We start from the raw sequence: 23,699 nt of genomic DNA on the forward strand, positions 1-23,699 counted from the left end.
CTGTTGCTGTTGCGGGTTCTGTATGTCGTCACTGTCGGGCAGAAACCTCGTATCTCCCAAGTTTCAAATATGTACATTTTTTTCGCGAAGTAAAGCACTGCTTCATCACACAAGGCCGTCGCACAGAAGTAGTGAAAACAGCTGACCTACAAGCACACAACGCCTCGCGGTACGAGGCGTTGTGTGCTTGTAGATCGGCTGTTTTCACTTGTTTAAATCATTTTGGAAATGAAAAATGCAAAACGAACGGTTTTGGACATACAAGGTTTCCACCCGACAACGACGATCTTTAAGATGATGTGGTTTATTTGTTATGAGCTTCATGTGAAGCGATAGCGTCTTCGTCACAACGCAATGAAAACATAACTTCTGGCTGCTGTGGCCAGCAAACACCTACAGATAAGTGTAACTCAAACCAGCAGCTTCAGCATAAGATAAAGAGCTTTTTACGAGCCCAGATCACAAGATGAATGGACTCACACAGATGTTGCCGCCATGAAAGTGGAAAGCACCAGCATTTGACATGCAGTACATTACAATCCTTGGTGTCCCCGTTGTTTTTTAGTGAGTGAGGAGGTAGACATGTAGTCAGTGTTAATTTTGTCGACTAACGATGGAGGGCTCGTCTGAGGACGACCTAGAGAAGACGAAGACTAAAGGACTACAAGATTTTTATATTTATTCGATAAGACTAGACTAGACTAAAACAATTTCAGAAGACTAAGACCAATACTAATATTTGTATTATTCAAAAGACTAAGACGAAATCTAAGTCTAAGACTAATGGCTGTAAAAAAATAACACTGGTATGCAACTGCAATGAAATTAAAGCCAAATACATCTTTTATGTATGGTTTATTTTGACCAAGTAACAGGCAGTAGGAGACAATGACTTGTTCAGAGTTATGTGGTTATATTTAGCCTAAAAAACGTATCCTAAAAGACAAAGACTAAAAGTCTAAGACTAATCCCAAAAGCAAGACTAAAATGTTTTGATATTTAGTCGACTAAGACTAGACTAGACTAGACTAAAACAATTTCAGAAGACTAAGACAGGACTAAGACTAAATGGCGTGTTGTTCAAAAGACTAAGACTAAATCAACATTTTCTTTAACACTGCATGTAGTATGTTGATCATTGGTTCCTAATGCATTGTATTGTAGTTGATGTGTGAGTGCTTGCATTCTGTTTCAGCATCATTGAGCGGACCATCAGGGCGGCTGTGGAGCAGCACTTGTTGGACCTGAAGACCTCCATCGACCAAGACCTCAGCAGCTATGAAAACCAAGAGTAAGAACAAACTCTAAAAGCCCTTCCCCCCTCCCCTCCCCTCCCCCAAAAGAAGGGGAGAAAACAAGATAAATGGAGTTGTTGTTGTTGGGATAACTCCCTGACACTGTGACCCCTGTCCTTGTCAGCTGACTCTATTTTGGCCTTTTGAAGCACACAGCTAGTACCCTCTCACAACTGTAACTACAGTACATATGTGTACAGTATATACTGTAGTAAATCAAACTAGAAAGCTTTATGGACTTCATACTTTTAATCGTCACAGGCATTTTTATACTTTGTACAGTGTTCCCACGGTCATGAAATTCCTGGAAATATTTTGAAATTAGAAAAATATTTTTCCAGTACTGGAAAAGTTTTGAAATCTATCAAGGGTCCTGGAAAGTCCTGGAAATAATAGCTACTTTTATTTTTGCTACACTGCCTGTCTTTGGGCATTGCACATAGGAGTAAGCATTAAGCAACTCAATATTGCGCTGAATTATTGTTATATCGTCGTTGTCGGGTGAAAACCTTGTATCTGCAAAACCGTTCGTTTTGCATTTATCATTTTAAAAATGATTTAAACTAGTGAAAACAGCCGATCTACCACAACGCCTCGCACGGCGAGGCGTTGTGTGCTTGTAGATCTGCTGTTTTCACTACTTTTGTGCGACAGCCTTGTACGATGAAGAAGGGCTTTACTTTGCGGAAGAACGTACACATTTTAAACTTGGAGATATGAGGTTTCCACCCGACAACGATGATATAGTCCTGGAAATTGGGTTAAATATTCTGGAAAAGTATTGGAAAAGTTTTGGAAATTCATTGGTAAAGATGTGTGGAAACCCTGTTTGTATGTTTATACTTTTTTTTTTGTCCTGTATGTTATCATATTGATTAGTTTTATCTGTGTGTCTTCTAGGACAGCCCCCGATGATCCTCCAACCCAAAGTAGCCATGATGAAGACAATGAACAGCAGACAGACCCCGAGGACAGCCCCTGCTACACAGACGGGGAGACCCCAGTCACACCCACTGAACAGCATGCAGAGCACAGCCAGCAAGACACACAGGTCAGGATATATACTCACTAACGTATACACGTAACCATACATTTTAACAGCGATACGATACGCATCATGATACATGGTTGACGATGCGATACATGGACGATATTGGTTCTTTCATGGCGATGCGATACGATTCGATTCAATGATTTAAAATCAATATAGTAACTATTTAGCAAAGAAATTAAATATGTGTAAAACGTGTAAAATAATATATTATTATGGAAGTAAATGCTGTGAGTCTCCAGCAAATACATGGACATTATATTTCAACACATATGGACAAACCCACCTTGACATGAACACAGAGATTACAAACATTTATCAATAGACCAAGAGTAGCTATATGGAATGGAAAGGTAATTAGACCCCTCTTTTTATTTTTCCCTCTTAAAATTGCTAAATACAAGGCACAAATACTTAGTTTCCATACAATCAATTATTTGCACTGCAAAACGATTCGATACCGATTATCTGCATTTTAAAAGACACAATACGATACAAAGCCAAAACAGTACGATAGTTTGCTTTTGCAAACGATATAGTAGATTATTGCAAATTAAAACCGATTTTTCGATTCAGTTAATATATCGTTACACCCCTAATACTCACACATTGCATTCAAACACAGGGAGATAAACCCTGGCTGCCATTAAGCAGTTAAGGGCAAAAAGTTCAATGTTAAATCAGTCAAAGATGCACGTGCAGTTTAGCTGCATATATCTCAGTCTTTATCGTCAGTCTGTCTGCCCCATTCCAAGGCTATTTGATAAACACAGTATGTGCCTGTTCTACCTTGCCACCATAGATGACCTTTTTGTTATGTCAGCAGGAATAGACTCATTGAGGTCACAGGATTGTTAGGACGTGTGGAAGTACGTGTTGTTACAATACTCTCTGCCAAGCAGCAACAGAAAGAGCTTTCTCATTTTCACTCCAAACAAGCAGGGAAATTAGAAAATTGCATTTATTGGCATGACTGCTCCGGTGTGTGTGGGTGTGGGTGTGTGGCGGGTGTGTGGCGGGTGTGTGTGGGGGTGGCGGGTGGGTGTTTTTACGACATGGCCAAAGGCCAAGCCATCTAGAACAGATGTCTTGGCCTCTCTCGGTGTCTGTCTGTCACATGTAGGTCTGTGCCCTCAAAAGTAGGCCAATCACAACTTATCAGCTTCATGCATCAGCATTGATTTTGTCGACTAAAACTATGACAAAAAATGTTTGTTGACTGTGTTTTTTTTTCACTGACGAAAACTAAATAAAAACTAAGCTGTGATGACTAAAACTAAGACTGAATATATTGACAATTTCGTCAGTAAAATAAAAACTAGACTAAAATGTTGGGGAGGGACTAATGGAGAAGAGAGAAATGTTATGTTTGGTTGCTCTCAGGTGTTGTGTGCTGAAAATAGCAAGATCTACAAGCTCACAGATCTGCTATTTTCAGCACACAACCAAGTGTAAAATCAGTCATGACGATGCCATCAAGGCCTGCCAAAATACATTTCAGTTGACTAAATCAACTGTAGATTTAGTCGCCTTAAACCTTATGATATTTAGTCGACTAAAACTAGACTATAACAAAAACTTTACCGGTGACTAAATTATGACTAAAACTAAATGACGTTTTATTTCAAAAGACTATGACTAAAACTAAATCAAAATTTGCTGTCAAAAACAACACTGTCATGCATGAATCATACTGTCATGAAACAAAGACACTTGAACTGCCTGGCGGAGTTGAGGGGAATGTGAAACTTCTGTTCTTACAGTAGTTGTAAATCTAAGCATGTAAAAGAACAAACCTTTTCATCAAATCTACTATTAGTCGCACCGATATTGTTTTTGTGCAGCGCTTTTGGTATTATAGGTTTCATTTAAATGAAATTGAATTCCGCAGGCCGGGGACGGTTTACCAGCCTAGAGGAATTCATAAAGATCATTATTTCCATTTTTGCCAAACAAGACGCAGACCTTCACCACACATGAAGAGCTGCCAGTCTGTATATTATGGCTTTCTCGCTGAACACTGCAAGTGATTTGTTCTCTCACACGCGCGCGCGCGAAGAAAGGACAGGCCGTTCTTATACTCAGTCTAGTTCTTTCATTATCTGGTTTGCTTTTAGATGAGGAGTTTTTACAATCCTCTCAGGGATTGTTTGTTTTACGTCTCCTATGAATTCTCTCGTTGTATCTCATATCTGTGTGTCGCTAAACTGATCTGGTATTTCAGAACCAAAAAAATTAAAACACAACTACTTTATTTCTCTGGCAGGCTGTGGAGGGCTCTAGCGCCGCCCTAGAGGACAGTTCGGGGATGGATATGGACACAGAGAACAACATCGACGCTGAGAACAACATCAACACTGCCAGGTGGGTGGATATGATGTATTAGACCTATTTCTTTACTCTTGCTTTTAGCAGATTTTTTAAATTCCTGTGCTATTGAAGTCTGCACTGTTCTTAAAATGTTTTAAATGTTCTTCAATGTTTTAAAAAAAAAAAAAAAAAATCTCTGCTTTATTGTAATCGTGTATTTTTTTGTTAAGCACTTGTGTTCATTTTTGGAGCGGTGAAAGCGCTCCCAATAGACAGGTATGTCCGTGGGTATGTGGGTGGCTGGCTGGCTGGCCGTGTCCGTCCGTCCGTAGTCTGGCAATACCTTGAGTGGCCACACACAACACACTAGTTAAAGGAGGGGCGCTGTTTTGTGCAGGCCAGGCACACTCACCACTCACTCTCACACACACACACACACACACACACACACACACACACACACACACACACACACACAGGGTATAGCTACTCAGATTCACCGCTCCACTTCGAACCGAGGTTTGATTTTTTACTCTGTAAAACGCTTTGAGCTGCATTTTATGTCATGAAATGTGCTATACAAATAAAGTTTTATTATTATTATTAGTAGTAAATTGTGAGGAAACATCAGGGTGGCCAGAGTATCATCTTTAGAGAAGACAACTCACAGCTTGGGTTAGGGTTAGACTTTTTATTCAGCATGGGTGATAGGGCATTTTAGAAAGAACATAATACAGTACATTACATTACAGTACAGTATGCCTTTCTATTTCCTACAGACATACAGATAATTCAGTATCATTTGTGCACTATTCTTAAAGGTCAAAGGAACCGCCTGGGGCACCATGTTTATTGATTTATTTTATTTTTTCTTTTGTTAAGCAGAGTGAGTGATGCAGACAGCTTTATTCTTGTAGAGGTGACAGGAGGTGGTTTTCCTTTGTCTTCAGTCAGAGTGTCAGAGTTTGCCAGACGCACACACTATCTTAGAATTTCTCACACAAACGAGCACAAGGCAGCCTTGGATCTATCCAGAATGATGCATGGGTCACTTGACATGCCATGTTGGTTAATCAATTTAACATAGTCTGTTGGCTCAGTTGAAACATTGAATTAGGCACATGTGCGGGCGAACACACGCGCACACACACACACACACTAGTGTTGATTTCATCGACTAAAACTATGACGAAAAATTTGCTCACAATGCGGTGCGCTGCGAGCTTGTAGATCTGCTATTTTCAGCACACAACCAAGTGTAAAATCAGTCATTACGATACCATCAAGACCTACCAAAATAAATTTAATTTGACTTAATCAACTGTAGATTTAGTCGCCTAAAATCTTATGATATTTAGTCGACTAAAATTAGACTAAAACTGATACTTTTCAGGTGACTAAATTATGACTAAAACTAAATGACACTTTATTCAAAAGACTATGACTAAAACTAACTTGCTGTCAAAAACAACACTGACACACACACACCACTCTGGGTCCCAAAACTGTGACATTCAAAAGACTATGACTAAAACTAACTTGCTGTCAAAAACAACACTGACACACACACACCACTCTGGGTCCCAAAACTGTGACATATTTCAGAACTCATTTCTGAAATGAAAGCCTTATTTCTTAGCATTCAGGTCATCTTTAATATTTTACATACTGTATATGTTGATGACATCCGTCTTCTGTGTTTGCAGGAAGGACAGTCAACCCTGTGATAACATGGGACAGTCTGATATCATGAGCTGTGTAAGTAGAAACTTATTATTGTTGTTGTCGTTGTTATTTATTAATTAAAGCAGACTATGCTTCAATGTTCTTGTGTATTTTCAATGTATAGATGTATTCTTTATTGTGATGAATGGCATGACATATAATTATATGAAAAAGAAACTGATATTTTAGATATGGACTAGTATGTATAAATGTTAGAAGTTGTCCTTTATCTGTTGCCCTACCTTTAACTCATTCGCTGCATTTTGAAAATGGCTGCCAAAGTGCCAGGATGCCAAATTCACCCATTATGACAATAAAAATAATAATGCATGCCCATTTGCCCATGCACCACGTGTGTGCTCGCCGTTCACAGCTTTCAAACAAAAGAATCCGCTTGGAAATCCATTCTGGCATCCACACTGCCAGCGATTCTTTTTTTGTTTTTCTTATTTTTTTCAAGTAGTCACAGCATATTTATCTCCAGTACGATTGATCCTCCAATCGTTGGTAAAGAGACAAAACTGAGGTTATCTCTGTGCTTTCCACGAGAAAAAAAAAGTCTAATTTCGACCATTGGTTCTCAAGATATGAGACATGAATGCAGCGTTTCTTGCCCACATGCAATGCGAAGACAGAAAGGAGATACTAGCTTTGAGTACTTAGAAAAGCGCAATGAAATTGCAATTCATTCCATGTCACCTTCTAACCTCCTGTCTTTTCACATTATGTCCTTCTCCCTCCTCCTCTCTCTCTCTCCCATTCTAGGACCCAGAGTCTTGTCTGTGTGACCAGAATGCCAACACCAGCGAGGCCAATAGGAACCATTTGCCACCATGCCAACCAAACATCGGCTACGCCCCCCACCTTCAGCTCTTCCCTGACAATCAGTGGGAAGGTAGATATACAAAGCCCTCCACCCTGTCTTGGAATGTCTCTATAATAGGCTCTATGCACGGCCGCCATATTGGAGAGAGACTGGGCATCTTCCTTGCTTCCTTCACAGGTGTTACCAATGATACTAAATGAAGGCGCGGTTCCATTCTGGTGAAACAGAGTCAGGGTGCTGACATTGTGCATGCTGGCTCACTGGAAGGACTCTGCTACACCAGTGGTTCTTAAAGTGTGGTCCAGGGGCCCTCATGGTGCCTTGAGGCGATTCCAGATGGCCCCTTATGGGTGTGTAACCCTGAGAGTGTATAAACGGGTCCATTTGGTTCCATTTGTTTGTACACCAATGTGCTACACTAAATAGAACAGAGTATAATTGGTAAGACCTGTGAAGGAAGTAAAGAAGAGGCCCAATTTCTTTCCAATATGGCTGCTTGTGCGTAGAGCCTGTTGTTGAAGCAAAGTGAGCCGGAGACACTTCACATTGTAAGATAAATAGAAGTTTAAAACATGAGCAGGGAGAGAGCCCCATGTCCTATACAAAGATAAGAACCTGCTAGTGTCATAGGGACCAATCTGTACTCAAAACAATACATACCATGCCTGTGTCATTCATGTCATCGTGACACTTTGATATTCAGATGGCAACATTCTGAAGGTGATTCAACCACAATATTTCCTCAATCCCAAAAAACGGTGTTATAATAACTTTATATCCCAAAAGAAGTTTCAAATGCCTTATCATGGATTTTGCGTTTGTTTGGTTTGACAGCAAAAGTGTAACATTATATAAATAATGTGTTTTTATATTGCCTTTTCATCACCGCACCGCCACACAAACATTGGGCGTTCTCCTTTTTCAGTGAGAGGTGATAACTGTAAACTGCCTCGTTCTCTTGTCTCCTCGAACAAGGCTGCATGTCACTTAACACTACATTATCTACACACGCATAAATGCTTGATACAGTAGAACAAGTACTCTTTATATTATCCCAGCGCTCTTGTAGAAGAAGCTGAATGGCATTTTAGTTTACCGTATTGGCCCGAATATAGGACGTTTTTTTTTCTTGAAAACACATTTATAAATAACTTTATTTCGTCTTCAACATGTTTTTTTTCCCCCAAAATGATATTTGAAAAATAGGGGTCGTCTTATAATCAGAGTCGTCCTATATTCGGGCCAATACGGTAATTTAGGCTAATTTGTGTGGAATTCCAGACTTTGACATAAACTAAATCAGTGTTTCTCAACCTTTTTTCTTCATGGGCACACTTTTCATGTCCCAAGAATCCATGGGCACACCAACATAATACGGGGGTGTAAATATCATCTCTGTCGGGAAGAAACCTTTTATTTCCAAGTTTCAAATTTGTATGTTTCTTTGCAAAGTAAAGCCCTGCTTCATCATACAAGGCTGTCGCAGAACAGTAGTGAAAACAGCAGATCTACAAGTACACTACACCTCGTACCGCAAGGCGTTGTGTGCTTGTAGATCGGCTGTTTTCACTAGTTTAAATCGTTTTTAAAATGATAAATTCAATACCGGCTTTCAAGCAGTTTCAAGGGGCACACTTGACCCTTCTCAGGGGCGCACCAAAGGTCCCCAGGCACAGTGGTTGAGAAACACTGAACTAAATTATATGATGCTATTCAATTGCATATCCTGGAATTATTGTTGCTGTATAACTAAATATCTAAGAGATAAAGCCGTGTTAAATATCTAGAGTTCTGGTGTGTTTGTGAAGGAGCAGGTGGTTTGTTTCTTTTTTAAATGAAGACAGCCATTGAGTGAACGTCCTATGAGTGAATGACGATTGTCACCTCACCGCAAATATTCTCCACCATCTCTCTGTCCTTGCTTTCTTTCTATCCTTTTCCTTCTTTCTTTCTCTACCCGTGTCCCTCTCCTCCTTTTGTTTCTTCTCTGTATATTGTCACTCCATCCGAACCAGCACCGTCACCCCCCTCCCACCTCCACCTAATAGATTTCTCATGTATGCATCTGCAGAGGGAAGGCCACGGTAAGTAGGATGACATCCACCCATCCATCCACCTCTCTTTCCCCATTGCTTGTATGTGTCTACAGGACGGCATGAGGCAGATCGCCCCCCGCTACCCCCGCCTCCCCGTTTTTCGCTCCCAGACCACGCCCCCGACCTTTGCGATTGGCCGGCTGTACTCGGCTGTACTTCCTGGCCGTGTCCTGTGTGTTCTGTTGCTGTCACATCACAAAACGGGGAGGCAGGGGTAGCGGAGATTTGACGGCCCCCCTTTAGTAACTCTGAGGACCCCCTGTTGAAGACCCCTGATATACACTGTACAGTATGTCCGTCAGCCTCTATCCATTCAGCCGTCCATCAGTAACCTTCCGTCTGTCCACTAAAGCGGTTCCTCGGACTGAAACCTGTCCCCTGCGATCTTTCTATTTTTCTCATCTTTTCGCTTCTCCTATTCCTCATCCTCTCTCTTTGTATTCTACCCCTTCACATGCAATCTGGTGTACCTCGTTGCTGCTCTGTAGTGGAATGACAAAATGTAGTGTGGTTTGAAGAGGGACTCAGAAGGAGCGTGCGTGTGTTTTTGACCGTCTGCTCCCAACTCAAATCCCACTCCCTGGATAATAGGCTACATGCAAGCAGCAGCCATGTTGCAGAGAAGTTGGGTCTCTTCTCACTTCCTTAACATGAAAAGGTTTGAGAACCACTGACATGGTAGTCTCTCAAGAACAGACTAACTGAGCTCCATTTAAGTGAAAAGGACCTTTTCTTTGACGATGCCTAGGCAGATTGCTGACATAGAAACATAGGTTTTTCAAAAAATCTCAGAAGGATTCAAAAGACACTTATAGAATCGGGCCAAAATTCTAATTTTCACGATTTTTCAAAAATAGCAGATCTACAAGCTCGCAGCGCGGCACTCGGTGCCGCGCTGTATATATGCTATTTTTCAATGGTTAAAGCACAAAATAATGATACACAATAATGTGTACCCGTACTAAATGGGTCAAAAGTTACCAATGATACTAATGGAGGCTCTGTTCCATTTCATGTGGTTATCAAACGTTTATCTCAAGGACCCCCACAACTCTTGAGTGTACACACCTTTTTAAGGGGTCATTTGGAACCATGAGGGTCCCTGGACCACACTTTGAGACCCACTGGTGTTTCCAGTGAGCCAACATGCAACAATATCAGCACCCTGACTCTGTTTGACCAGAATGGAACAGAGCCTTCTTTAGTATTAACTCATTTAATGCCCCAGACGTAGATTGGCGAGAGTCATTAATTAGGCATTTATGTCAGCGACGAAGACGCACGAAAGTAGGCCTTTTTTGGTTATAAAACAACTCAAAAAACATTATTTTTGCAGAAAATCATAAAACAGTGGAAACCTATGTTTTCCTCCAGTGGCGGATCATGTGATTGAACCAGAACCCGGAAGTGTGAAATCCGTTCTGGGTCGCCTTTGTTATGATTCTTATTAGATTCTATTATAAATATAAGCACACATTTCTCCTCAGCCGTAAGTCGCAGCTTCAATCCGAGAAAAGATCTGATCAGCGTGGGGCAACCCGCTTCCTATCGTTACCATCACATGCACAGAGCGCGTGCACGGAGCGCCTGGCGCGAAAGTAGTTGACGTGTGCTATTTGCTAATTGTGTTAGCATGGTTGGATGAGTGGAGTGTAGTGATGGTGGATATTGGTGTCACCCAGGTCATAGAAAAGACCGGTCAGAACGGATAGACGTGTAGACAGCGCTCTCTTGTGGTTTTGAAAAAACACTGAAATAGGTTGGCATTAAAAGTTTAAGTGTTAATGGTAACACCTGTGAAGGAAGTCAGAAGGGACCCAACTTCTCTCCAAAATGACTGCTGTCCATATAACCTATTGGCTTTTATTCCTAACCTCTATTGGTGTGTGCGTGTTTATGTGTATGCGTTAAGCAAGTGGTTTTGAAAGTGGATTCCAGGGACTTTGTGGGTTCCTTTATGGGGGTCTAAATTGATCCGTGCAAGTCTGTAACTCTGACAGTGTACAAATGGAACCAAATGGACCCTGAAGGGTCCATTTGGTTCCATTTGTACACTGTCAGAGTTAAGAGGAGACCTTGAAATGTAAAGGTTTGAGAACCAGTGCGTTGAGCCACTTAATTAACGCGGCCTGTCGATGGTTGTCTCTCTCTTCTCTCTCCCTCCCAGACCCAGTGCCAGCCTACAGGGCGTCGTGGCAGGACGACAGCGAGAGCGGGGAGGCTCAGCTGTCCCCCCTGGCAGGGCGCATGGTGAACCTGCCCCCCCTTCCCCTGGACCAGGAGGACCAGGAGCACCTCCTGGCGCGACGCTTCCTGGACTTCGGCGCCCACGGCGCGCAGCGGTTCCTGCATCAGGACCCCGACGCCGTCTCGCCCACCAAGACGCAGAGGTAGGGCTGTCACCATTATGACATTTTACATGACGATTAACTGTCACTCAAATAATTGCGACTAACGATTTAATTGTGTTTTTGTCGTTGACAATTACATTTCTGTTTGGCTTTTAGGCTTTTAAGGTACACATGGTAGATATGACACTTAACCTAAATATACAAAGAAATTACTCACATATTTGACAACTTTGATAGTGGAAATAGCCGATCTACAAGCTCACAACGTGTCGCGATGCGATGTGAGCTTGTAGATAGGCTATTTCCACTATCAATGAGCCTGTAGATCTGCTATTTCCACTATTTTTTTACTTTAAAAAAATATATATATGAAAAATGTTCAACATGGAAACGATTATGACGATTATGAAAAAGAATCGTGATTATGTCAAATAATCGCGATTAGACGATAATGTAATAATTGTGACCGCCTTAGCTGCAGCGCTGCATTATGTGTGATGACAACACTTAACAACTTGTTGTAATTAATGAGTGCCTATTGTAGTAGTTGTAGCAAAATATATATATATAAAAAAAAGAAAATGTAATAATGGCAGTGGGGTCCTAAATAAAAAATAATGGCACACTGTCCTAAATTCTCTACTGTATATCCGGTATGTCACCTTTACCTCTATTACCTCTATCACCTCTATTACCTTCACCTTTAGTTCTGATCTAAACCCACCAATCTAGAGGTCTTCAGATATAACTCATGTGTCTGTCTTGTCTCTCAGGCCCCGCCGAGCATCGTTTGGCTCCAAAGAGGCGATGAGAGGAGGGGACTCCGTGTCCCACCAGCTCACCAAGAAACTGCAGCACCTGAAAAAGAAGATCAAACAGTTTGAAGAACATTTTGAGAAGGAGAGGAACTACAAGGTAAAGAAAACAGCCATGAAACTATAAAAGGCATTGGTAGCACTTAAGAATAACTATTCGTCATTATGTAGGCCCTCCTCTAGTGCCACCATCTGGTCGATTTTTGTTAAACCCTTTTTTGGACACTGCTCCTACAGATTTTGGCCTAAAATCACGCAAAGCGGTACACAGTATCTCTAGAGTCATCTCATCAACATGCGTCTGGCCCATTTAGCGCCACCATCACGCTGATTTTAGCAAAACACATTTTTGAACACTGCTCCTACACATTTTGGTCTAAAATCACGCAAATTGGATGGCAAATCACAACCTCCGCCCCTGATTTCTCACATGCCCCTCTTCTAGCGCCACCATCAGGCCAATTTTTGCAAAATACATTTTTGGACACTGCTCCTACAGATTTTGGCCTAAAATCATGCAAAGCGGTACACAGTATCTCTAAAGTCATGTCATCAACATGGATCTGTCCCATTTCCCATATTCCCTCCTGATTGGCTACGATTGCCTTCTAAAGTGTGTGTATGCGACGTGAAGGTCGCTTATCTCCCGATTAGGGAGTCTTACTGGTTTTACATATACAGTAGATGTACTGTGACATGCTGACCAAAGAAAAGCCAATGTGTTTTTTGTTTTTTTACAGTAACACTCACCCGTTGCTTCTTTTTCCAACATGGCGTTTATTTTTCTCCTCACCCCTTCCTCTGTGTCTCGGTCTTTCCGCAGCCCTCTCACGGAGACAAGGCAGCTAACCCCAAAGTTCTCAAGTGGATGACGGACCTCACCAAGATACGCAGGCAGATCAAAGGTATGAGCACCCTGTGTGTTTCTGTTTGTGTGCGTGTGCGTGTGTGTGTGTCCTGGGTTGATTGTCTGTGTGGCATTCTGTTCCTCATCGGGCAGCTTGACCCCCTCACTTCTAACCCTTGACCTTGTGACGGTGCAACCACTGCATGCATGCTGGCCTCACACACACACACACACACACACACACACACACACGCTCCATTTCGTGGACCCCATCAGCTTCCTTGTGAATCCATCATCTGCTTCACACAGGCGTGTGTTCAGCATGCTCAACCATAATGGTACCTATTGTATTATAAACCAGTGTTTCCCAAACGTTCAAATCTCAAGGTCTCCCCTTAACTCTGACAGTGTACAAATGGAACCAAATGAACCCGTTAGAACGGGTTCATTTGGTTCCATTTGTACACTGTCAGAGTTACAGACTTGTATGGTTCAATTTAGACCCCCCTAAAGGAACCCACAGAGTCCCTGGAATCCACTCTGAGAACCACTGTTATAAACTATAAACTTTATTTTAGCATCGTGTTTAGCTGCTCTACCGAAGCTACCTTTAAAAATAGATGCTGACCCCCCCTGAGATACCAATTTCTTTTTTTTATATATATTTTGGGCAATTTTTTCGCCCACACATTTTATTGACAGCGGAGAGAGAGAGAGAGAGAGAGTAGGGGAATGACATTCAGCAAATGGTCTGGTCGGATGGAAGTCTAACTGCAGACTGCTGATCTTAGAATCGTGCCCATGTGGTGGCCACTCGGGTCACGCAAGTTAGTCTGTCCTTCTAGTGACGGCGGCAGCTCCGTGGCCGAAGCGCTTCTCTCTCTCTACACACATTTCTCATCTGTTTCAAACAATCAAACAAATCAATCAAACCAGACCAATAACGTGCAACACCCGCTCTCCTGCTTCCTCCCTCCTCTTACCGCCCGCCGATTGATCGATTGATTGACCAACCAGGACGCCAGCACCACCTATTGCCCCGCAGCACCTTGAGGCACCAGGCGTTGCTCCATTCACACAGACGCCACCACCACCCTCCTCCCTCCTTCCCCACCTTCTCCTCCTCCACCCCCCACACACCCACCCCCCATCACACGCTTGTCCCCCCGCCTCAGCCCTACTCTGGCCTGTGCCCTAAACAGTACCACCTCAGTAAGTACACGACCCATCCGTAAGTAGAAAAACATATACGTAAAATACATGTACCCTTACTTTTCACCATGTTACACTCTACACCCCACCACTTTACCCAGTGGTAACTCTCTGACACGCACGCTACTTCAAGGGCTTTTCCACTGACCCCCTGAAGTAGTTTATTTTTTTTTTTTTTTTCCGTTTGTCAGCATTGTGGTGGTAAGGTTTGGACTTTGTGGTGTTTGTGTGGCTGTGTGTTAGCTGTGGTTTCATTCACTGTGTGTGTGTGTGCGTGCGTGAGTGCTCGGAGGGCGGGCTTTCCCTCTATCCCTGCATTGTGATTGGCTTATTGTCACCATGGCAGCTGTACATCAACCTCCTGCATGCCTCGTCGTCTAGTTGTGAAGTGAGAGCCTTTCTGACAAAGATGGGCTCAAAATATTCTCTCTCTCTCTCTCTCTCTCTCTCTCTCTCTTTCCATCTGTCTTGCACTATTCCTTATTTCTTTTACTCCCTCTCTTCTCTTCTACCTGTTCCCCTTTTCACTCTCTCTCTCCAGATGCTAAACATCGTGCGGAGAGCGAGCTCGGCCCGCTGACTCGCCCTCGCAGCAACACCCTGCCCAAGAGCTTCGGCTCCACGCTGGACCACGCCTCCTCCCACGATGCACCGGGGGAGGCGCGGGGTCAGCGGCCCACCAAAGAGGAGACCCTGGAGCTGATCCAGCGGAGGGTCCGCGGGAAGAGAATGGAGGACGGCTGGCCCGACGACGTCAAGGTTAGCAGAGAGACCCCCCCCCCCAGCCATTTGATTTTATTGTTACTGTTACTCTTATGGGGTCGGGTGTAGGGCTGTCACAATTATTACATAATCGTCTAATCGCAATTATTTGACACACCGTAATCGCAATTATTTTGTGATAATCGTCCTAATCGTTTACATGATCGCGACGCGTTGTGAGCTTGTAGATCGACTATTTCCACTATCAATGTTCTTTTTAAAGTGTAAAGTTGTCAAATATGTCCTTAATTTCGTTGTATATTTAGGTTATGTGTCATATCTGCCATGTGCAAAAAAAGTAGTGAAAATAGCAGATCTACAAGCACGGTTCAAGTGACACAGCTGCTTTCCAGGTGTAAATAGGTGTGTGACTACAGTATGATCTTGTCCACATAGACGATGACCAAGGAGCAGCTGTCCTGTGAGAAGATGGTCCTACAGAAGAACCTACTGCACTATGAAGGCCTCCACGGAAGACCTGTAAGTTATCACCTCATTCCTTTCTCTGGCCCTCTTCTAGCGCCACCATGAGGCAGATTCTTGCAAAACACATTTATGTACACTGCTCCTACATATTTTTCCCTAAAATCACGAAAAGCGGTATGCTTCTGTTCCATTTCCCATATTCCCTCCTGATAGGCTACAATTGACTTCTAAAGTTTGCTGGATTGCTCTGTTTAAAAAAGAAATCATCGCAAATTATGAACACCACATGCATTTTCTTTGCAATTAGCCACGCACATTCCCTCAACACATAGCCATACATGCACATGGGCCTCTTCTAGTGCCACCATTTGGTTGCTTTTTGCACACTCTTATCTCCGGCACCGTTGGCCCTATCCATGCCAAAACTTTGCACACACACTCCTTGGCTGGCAAACCACAACCTCCGCCCCTGATTTCTCACATGCCCCATAGTGCCACCATGAGGTTACTTTTGGCAGACAACATTATGCGACCTGACGGTTGCTTATCTCCCGATTAGGGAGTCTTACTGGTATCTGTTAATTGTCATCTCATATCATGCATCATATAAACATGACCTAAACATGTATATCTCTCTCTCTCTCTCTCTCTCTCTCTGTCTCTCTCTCTCTCTCTCTCTCTCTCTCTCTCTCTCTCTCTCTCTGTATCTGTCTCTCTCTGTCTCTCTCTCCCTCCCTCAGACGACCAGAGAGGATCGTTTGGTGGTCAAACCTCTGTATGATCGTTACAGACTGGTCAAACAGATGCTCACCAGAGTCAGCATCACTCCTGTTATAGTATGTTCATCACACACACCAACATCCACACACACACACACACACACCTGTTATAGTATGTTCATCACACACACCAGCATCCTTCACACACAGACCTGAAATATGTCAAATGTACACTAACCATGCGAACACCAGCGCCCCTATTCTCTGACCAACATTTGGCAAACATTGCATGTTGAAATAGTCTGATTCTTGTTCGCCTCAAATGTTTGCATAAAAAACTATGTAGAAATTCCCTTTCCGTCACCTACAGATCACTGCTTGAGCATTTATTTTATTTATTTTCCTTGAGATACATTTTCCATGATGCTGAGATTACAAACAACAACAATAATAACAAAATAAGAAATGCAAGCTAAAACAGGGTGTGGTTTGTAATGAACAAGCAAACAACAGTAAGAAAACAATAACACAATTTAAACTTCAAAAATACTTCAAACTTAATGAGAACAAATTGTCATTGTCCCAATGAAACCATGGATTCAGGTTTTAAGGTGCATTGTAGTTATCCAACTATAGGGGGCGCTAAATCCAAAGGCGGTTTTGCCTAGGTTTAGATTTATTTCCACGCTCAGGGTTCCCACGGTCATGAAATTCCTGGAAATATTTTGAAATTAGAACAATATTTTTCCAGTACTGGAAAAGTTTTGGAATTGATCAAGGGTCCTGGAAGGTCCTGCAAAAAAATAGCTATGCATTGTCTTTGGTTATTGATTTTGTTAATACCTCTGAAATGACAAATTAAACATTGGCCAAATTGTCAAATATTACAGTCAGAAATTGTGAAAATAGCCGATCTACAAGCTCACAACGCCTCGTGTTGTGAGGCGTTGTGAGCATGTAGATCTGCTATTTTCACAATAAAACCGTGTTATACAAAATTCCTCTACTCTTAGTGCTCGTCAGGGTTCAAATATGATTATTTCGGGGGTTGAGAACCACTGGCATACACTAACTGTCTTTGGGCATTGCGTATAGGAGTAAGCGACCTGTTATTGAGCTGAATTATTGTTATATAGTCCTGGAAATTGGGTTAAATATTCTGGAAAAGTTTGGGGAAAGTTTTGGAAATTAATTGGTAAAAATGTGTGGGAACCCTGCACGCTTATAATTGCCTCGCCTCACTGTCTTCTCTCTCTCCCCACCAGGTGTCTCCCACGAGTAAGAGGCGGGGCCAGATCCTCCAGCCAATCATCGAAGGAGAGACGGCCCACTTCTGCGAGGAGATCCAGGAGGAGGAGGAGGAGGAGGTGAAGGCAGGAGGAGAGGAGGAGGAGGAGGAGAGGAAGGAGCAGGCGGAGCAGGAAGGAGGTAGGGATGGGACGATAAGCCATGTTATCGTTTATCCTGATAAAAATCACTCATGATATAGTCTAGTAGGAAAGGGGGGTCCACGCGCATAGGGTGGACTTTTTGTAGTTTTTTCTTAATCCTTAAAAGGTATATTTTAAGATTCTGCCAGGTGCCAAGCTGAAATATCGTATATACCCCTAGTTAGGCATGCTACTTAAAAAATGTTTTTGGGGGGGTATTTCTTCTAGTAAGTGAATCGGTAGGTGCAAGAAATTATTAAAAATTAACCCCTTGGGACGATAGTTCAGCTTGGCACCTGGCGGAATCTTAAAATATACCCTTTAATGATTAACAAAAAAAATCACAACGCGCCGTGTTGCGAGCTTGTAGATCTGCTATTTTTTGGCAAATCTTCCGCCCTAGGATAACGGATATTGGGGATATTTAGGTTATCGTGATAATATCGTAAATCGCAATTTCTTTGGTCACAATAATGGTGATATGACATTTTCATATGGTCCCATCCCTAGAAGGAGGAGGAGAGGTGCCCAGAGACAGCTTAGAGGTCATCATGGCGTTGGACCCCGTCTCCCCCCTCACCGAGGCCGGGCCAGTCAGCAGCCAGAACCTGCCTGACGGACAGCGCGATTGTCCAATCAGGGACAAGGGCCGGACGGAGGGTCCAATGAAAGCGAGACTGGAGGAGGGCTCGGGGAAACTCACTCTGGACCTGAGGCTGTCCAGTTCCAACGCCTCGTCCATGTAAGGAGACGTTGCACACTGCAAACACGCGCACACGTGCTTTAGACCAGTGGTTCTCAACAGTTTCAGCCAGCGACCCCCAAAATAATCATATTTGAACTGGGGACCCCCACCCTGACGAGCACTAAGAGTTGAGGCATTACATTTTGTATAACATGGTTCGTGCCTCTAATATTTGACAATTTGGCCAATGTCATTTTTGAGGAATTAAAAAGTACTTAAATTGTCACTTTAGAAATAGATACCCTCTATAGTCTATCTATACACTTAAACTTTATGTTGGTTTGTTTACTTTTGAGGGAGAAAACAATGTTGCACATTAAGTTAATCATCTGGGGACCCCTCAAAATAATTTGAGAACCCCCCTGGGTCGTAATCTTACTCTTCATGCATAACCTTGATCCATGCACTTGCGCATGATCTCAAAACGCAAATGTTGACTTAACTTGCAAAAATACACATTTAAGCACACAGGAACGTGCGCATGATCTTAATCATGTATATATGTGTGTAGAAATGTCCAAACTAGCTAATACATATTTTTTGAATGATTGATTTTGGGTGGACTCTCCTTTAGTCTGAATGCTGTGTTAAAATTGGCATAGGGCTATGCGTGCATGCGTGCGCATGAGACTGAATTCTGCCGTGTTCCATCTTTCCCCAGGCCGGAGCTGCTAGAACAACTGTGGAAGGCCCGAGCCGAGAAGAAGAAAGTAAGGAAAACCATCAAAGAGTTTGAAGAGGATTTCTACCAGCACAACGGCAGGTAGGTGGAGAAGACTGTAGCCACTGTTTGTGCCACCGCAACAACATGGATTGTTGTACTGTGTACTGTGACTGCTGAAAACCTTAACTGTAGACACACTCAGACTCACGCACAAAACACACACTTTGGAAAACCCTTAATTACCGACTCGTCTACTTGGCTAAGAAACTTTGTCCCAAAAGTGTTACCTATCAGTCAGGGATTAAGTGCCTTGCTCAAAGGCAACCTGACAGTAATAAGGGCAGACCATCCCATATCCACACCACATTATGTGAACATAATCTCCTAGCCGCAAATTTTAACACTAGATTTTTTTTTAGGGCTGCAATACCTCCCATAGGGATCCAATGCATCAAAACAGTTTTTTTGCTATATGATTGTATTAGACAACGTCAAACTCACCAACATTGGGGCTGTATGGAAATGCTCTTTCTATCTGCAAAGTGTTTGTTTCAGAAAATTCCACCGTAGACATGTTAGCAGCTACTTTCTATCGAGAAATTCAGTTCAGGTGATTATTTTTGAGCGGTGGTCACAACGCTCCTATACGTGGCCGTGTGTGTGGGTCTGTCTGTCTGTCTGTCTGTCTGTCTGTCTGTCTGTCTGCGTGTCTGTCTGTCTGTAGCCTGCAATAACCTTTTCTGACCACACATGTTAAGGGAGGGGCGCTGTTGTTCAGGCCAGGCCAGACCAGGCACACACACACACACACGCACACACACACACACACACACACACACACACACAGGGGGGAAGGGGGGGGGGGGGGGGGGGGGAACCACCGCTCAGTTCACACGGGTGTGATTTTTTCTAAGTGCTGGAGTTTGGAAGCGCTCGTGGGAAGTCACTCAGAGGTCCTGTGTACCAGCTGGTTCTAAATGTCACATAGCCTAATGCAGGAGGCCGCGAGACATAGCGTTATAGAAGACGAGCGCTTCCGAAGTTCAACACTCAACACTAGTGTTGCAATTTGCGGCCAATTATCTCCCTTCTCATAGCAATCCCCCTCTCTCTCTCTCTCTCCTCCTTGTCTTCCTGCTCTAGGAATGTTCAGAAGGAGGACCGTGTGCCCATGTTGGAGGAGTACAGGGAGTACAAGAGAATCAAGGCCAAACTCCGCCTGCTGGAAGTCCTCATCAGCAAACAGGATTCCTCCAAGTCCATCTAAAGACCTGCACTCCCAATCAGAGAGCATCTTCATCAAAGAATGCAGCCCTCCTCCGACGGCCTTCGTCGTCCCGAGATGAGCCGCCGTCGCGAGGGCTGCGCGCGTCACACCGCTGGCCACACATGACATCACATCCTACGTGACCCCTCGTTCTCACCGCCACAATCCCACCGCTTCCTCACCTGCTCTCTAAAGCCGCAGGCCCCTCGACGCGTCACAGAGGAATATTTGTCATCGTTGTCGTCACCGGTCTTCGGTTGTCATCTCCCAGTTTCTCCTACCAGAGAAGGGAGAAACGAAAACCTCGGAACCCAGAAGAACTTCTGTTTCACAAACTCTTATCTGCGTTCTTTTTCACGTGTGTTCCTTTTGTTTGTTTTTGACATACTGCGAACTGGCATTTCATGCGAGCGGGCAGGGGGGAGAAGGGGTCCTTCCATTCACCTCCCCTTCCTCTTGGGAGACAGTCAGACGAGCCCCCTACCAAGCTATGCCATGGGGCCTCGAGAGCGACGAGATGCGACAGGTTGTTTTATCTGTCGGATTTTGAGACTGGTGTGGATGGGACATCCTGGATGTTTTGACCATCTGATTTAGTTTTATGACTAAGCCACAGCGATAGTTTGTGTGTGTTTGTGTGTTCTTGTTCAAACCTGTATAAACACGTGTGTATGCGAGACACTGTAATGTCCACATTTTTCTTAATGAAACATTACTTTTGAGTTTCACTCAAGTTATTTTGGGTGGAGAGGTGACAAGCACTTGTAGCTCTGCGATAAGGACAGTCTTATGTCGGAGTGACGCTGACATGTAACCGAATTGAAGGCACAACTCACTCAGTTCACAACTCATTCTTCCGTGTTTTTCTTTCACTGTTCTCCGTTTTTATTTTCTCAGGAAGAAAAAAAAAACAGCAGCATTGGTTCACATGCAGTAGTGTCCCCTCTTCACTGTTGAATTCTGTCTGCAAAATAAGTCTAGACTCATTTTTGAAGCATTTTATTTTTTCTGTGAAGTCATATTGTTTGTGATTATGGGAAATGCAGTCCCATTTTTGTTTTCTGCTTTCTGCTGCTTCAACGTGGCTCCATTCTGATACAGAGTCTTTTTGGAATATGGTGCAGCATAGAACCAGGGTGGGTGCAACTGCTACCACTAGCACGAGTATGATTCTATTTTTTCTTAAACACATTTATACTTCTGTTCTCTTGGTTAATTTACTCTGTGCGTGTGCGTGTGTGCGTGCAGAGGGGGCAGTAGGTACATAGGTGTGTCAGCAGGTGGAGTGGTTCCGTGCAGCTGGAGATTGAATGCACTCGGCTGGGTTTGCACGATGTGTCCCCCATCTCTAAAACTAAAGCATGGTTGGCCACGGGTGATATTTATATATTTTTCCCGACAGATTGAACCAGGGGGACACCATCGTGAAAGCTACAAAACCTAGCCTTTTAGCATTATGCAGAATGTGATGTAAAGGCATACTGTCTTGAACAACATCCCGCTTATTGTTAAATGAGTGCCAATTCGCAAGGACTTATCTGACATCGTCACTGTTATCCAGTATTCTGGAATCTAGCTGGAGTAGATTCAAGTGGTTATTTTAGCAACAGCCATGGACATGGAGATAGAGGAGCTAACATGGTTGCCAGTGGTGACCGCTATGGCCAAAGTGCATCAGTGGGTGATACATCATTCAGTACTTGATCATAAATTCGTCAAATTCTCCCAACGCAGAGTTGTACTTTGTTATTAGTTGACGAAGGCAGGTAGTCTGAACAGAAAAGTACAGCTCACACATTGATAGCAACATTTGATATCTTCTAGTGTTGGGTATCCTGATGTTTCCCCTTAGCTCTCTCTTGTCAATACTGTAGACAGCTATCAGTGTCCCCACACTGGCTCCCATGCAGTGCTGAGGGGACGACGATGACTAGTGTGATAGCAGGGCTGGAAAGATGTCGGCGTCTGCTTGGGAAATGTCAATATGGGAGGTTTGGTAAGAGTCTTTGGAATCAGTGAAGAGAAAAATATGCCCATGTTGTGAGGTTGTTGCAACGAAGTATAGCTCAGGCTATAGACAGTCTTTTGTGTCCCTGGGAAGACGCCTCACCCCTTTTATTTCCTGGTTGGAGATGGATTGAGGACGGAGTGAAGGCAGATCACGCAGTCAAATCGGAGGTACAACACAGTTAATGACTCCACATAACCTCTCGCCCCTCGAAAAGGTCAACATTTCGAGGGTGAGAAGCATAATTATTTGTTCTGCCCCAACGGCTTTTTGTTTTCCATATTGCCTTCTCCTTATTCTTTGTTCTGGTGTTTATTCCCACCTTTTGTTATCAAGAGCCAAATGCTGGTATTGTTTGGCTGTGGCGGGTAGAGTTACCCTGCCAAGCACTTTGGCGGGTGCCCAGTTCTAATTTGTAGATCTTATTATATTTTCTAAGTGGCTTGTGAATTGTGGGATAACTTGGTCTCTGTGGTCAGTTGACGAAAATCAGTTTCCTGCCCTGGCTGGGGAAGGATAACACTAAAAGTAAAAAAGGCTTTTTGCTTGTTTGTCCAGTGATGGGAGAATGATCCCATGTGAGGCAGGCCAACCCTGGAGGTGGATATGGACTGGCCAGTATGTGTCACAAGTTCAACTTCATAGTTTTGTCGATACACACTTCCTCTTCGTGGAGATTGAGAGCCCAGCAAGCCTGTTGTCTCGTGTATGGCCGCCGCTTATGACGTTTCTGGTTTTGAAAAAAAAAAAAATGCTCTGAACAGAGCCTGCGAACAGAGGCTCTGTGAATGTGTGTGTGCGTGCATACATTATGCACGCAGATACCGTGTGTATGTGGTGGCGTTAGGTGATAAATGCCGGCATGGTAGTTGGGGGGGGGGGGGGGGGGGGGGGGTGGGTGGTTTCGGGGTGGGGTGTATATACCTGTTATTTGCACAGCATTCAGTGAATGCAGCCCACGTGTTTTTGTCATTTTTATTTCTAAAAAAGGCACTACTATATATATATATACATATGTGTGTGTATATATATGTATGTGTGTGTGTATATATATCGTCGTTGTCGGGTGAAAACCTTGTATGTCCAAAACCGTTCGTTTCGCATTTTTCATTTTAAAAATGATTTAAACTAGTGAAAACAGCAGATCTAC

General features: G+C 43.3%; 1 protein-coding gene across 4 annotated transcripts in view; it reads left to right on the top strand.

Annotated features, from left to right (window-relative positions):
• The window catches only part of fam13b (family with sequence similarity 13 member B), a 126,512-nt gene extending 103,065 nt beyond the window's left edge, over positions 1 to 23,447 (top strand). For 3 of the 4 annotated variants that reach the window (XM_080745997.1, XM_080745996.1, XM_080745998.1), the window contains 16 exons: positions 1,196 to 1,291; positions 2,196 to 2,346; positions 4,613 to 4,710; positions 6,363 to 6,414; positions 7,147 to 7,276; positions 11,471 to 11,693; positions 12,428 to 12,569; positions 13,293 to 13,374; positions 14,334 to 14,528; positions 15,070 to 15,287; positions 15,687 to 15,770; positions 16,457 to 16,552; positions 17,701 to 17,863; positions 18,376 to 18,607; positions 19,272 to 19,373; positions 20,418 to 23,447. In XM_080745997.1, the coding sequence (XP_080602123.1) occupies positions 1,196 to 1,291; positions 2,196 to 2,346; positions 4,613 to 4,710; positions 6,363 to 6,414; positions 7,147 to 7,276; positions 11,471 to 11,693; positions 12,428 to 12,569; positions 13,293 to 13,374; positions 14,334 to 14,528; positions 15,070 to 15,287; positions 15,687 to 15,770; positions 16,457 to 16,552; positions 17,701 to 17,863; positions 18,376 to 18,607; positions 19,272 to 19,373; positions 20,418 to 20,541 (2,188 nt within the window). In that variant the 3' untranslated portion in view covers positions 20,542 to 23,447. The remainder of the gene's footprint in view (positions 1 to 1,195; positions 1,292 to 2,195; positions 2,347 to 4,612; positions 4,711 to 6,362; positions 6,415 to 7,146; positions 7,277 to 11,470; positions 11,694 to 12,427; positions 12,570 to 13,292; positions 13,375 to 14,333; positions 14,529 to 15,069; positions 15,288 to 15,686; positions 15,771 to 16,456; positions 16,553 to 17,700; positions 17,864 to 18,375; positions 18,608 to 19,271; positions 19,374 to 20,417) is intronic. The other variant, XM_080745999.1, reaches the window with a different exon arrangement.
• The last annotated feature ends 252 nt before the right edge of the window (positions 23,448 to 23,699 follow it).

Source organism: Nannobrachium achirus, assembly GCF_963921795.1.
Source record: "Nannobrachium achirus genome assembly, chromosome: 17".
NCBI lineage: Eukaryota > Metazoa > Chordata > Actinopteri > Myctophiformes > Myctophidae > Nannobrachium > Nannobrachium achirus.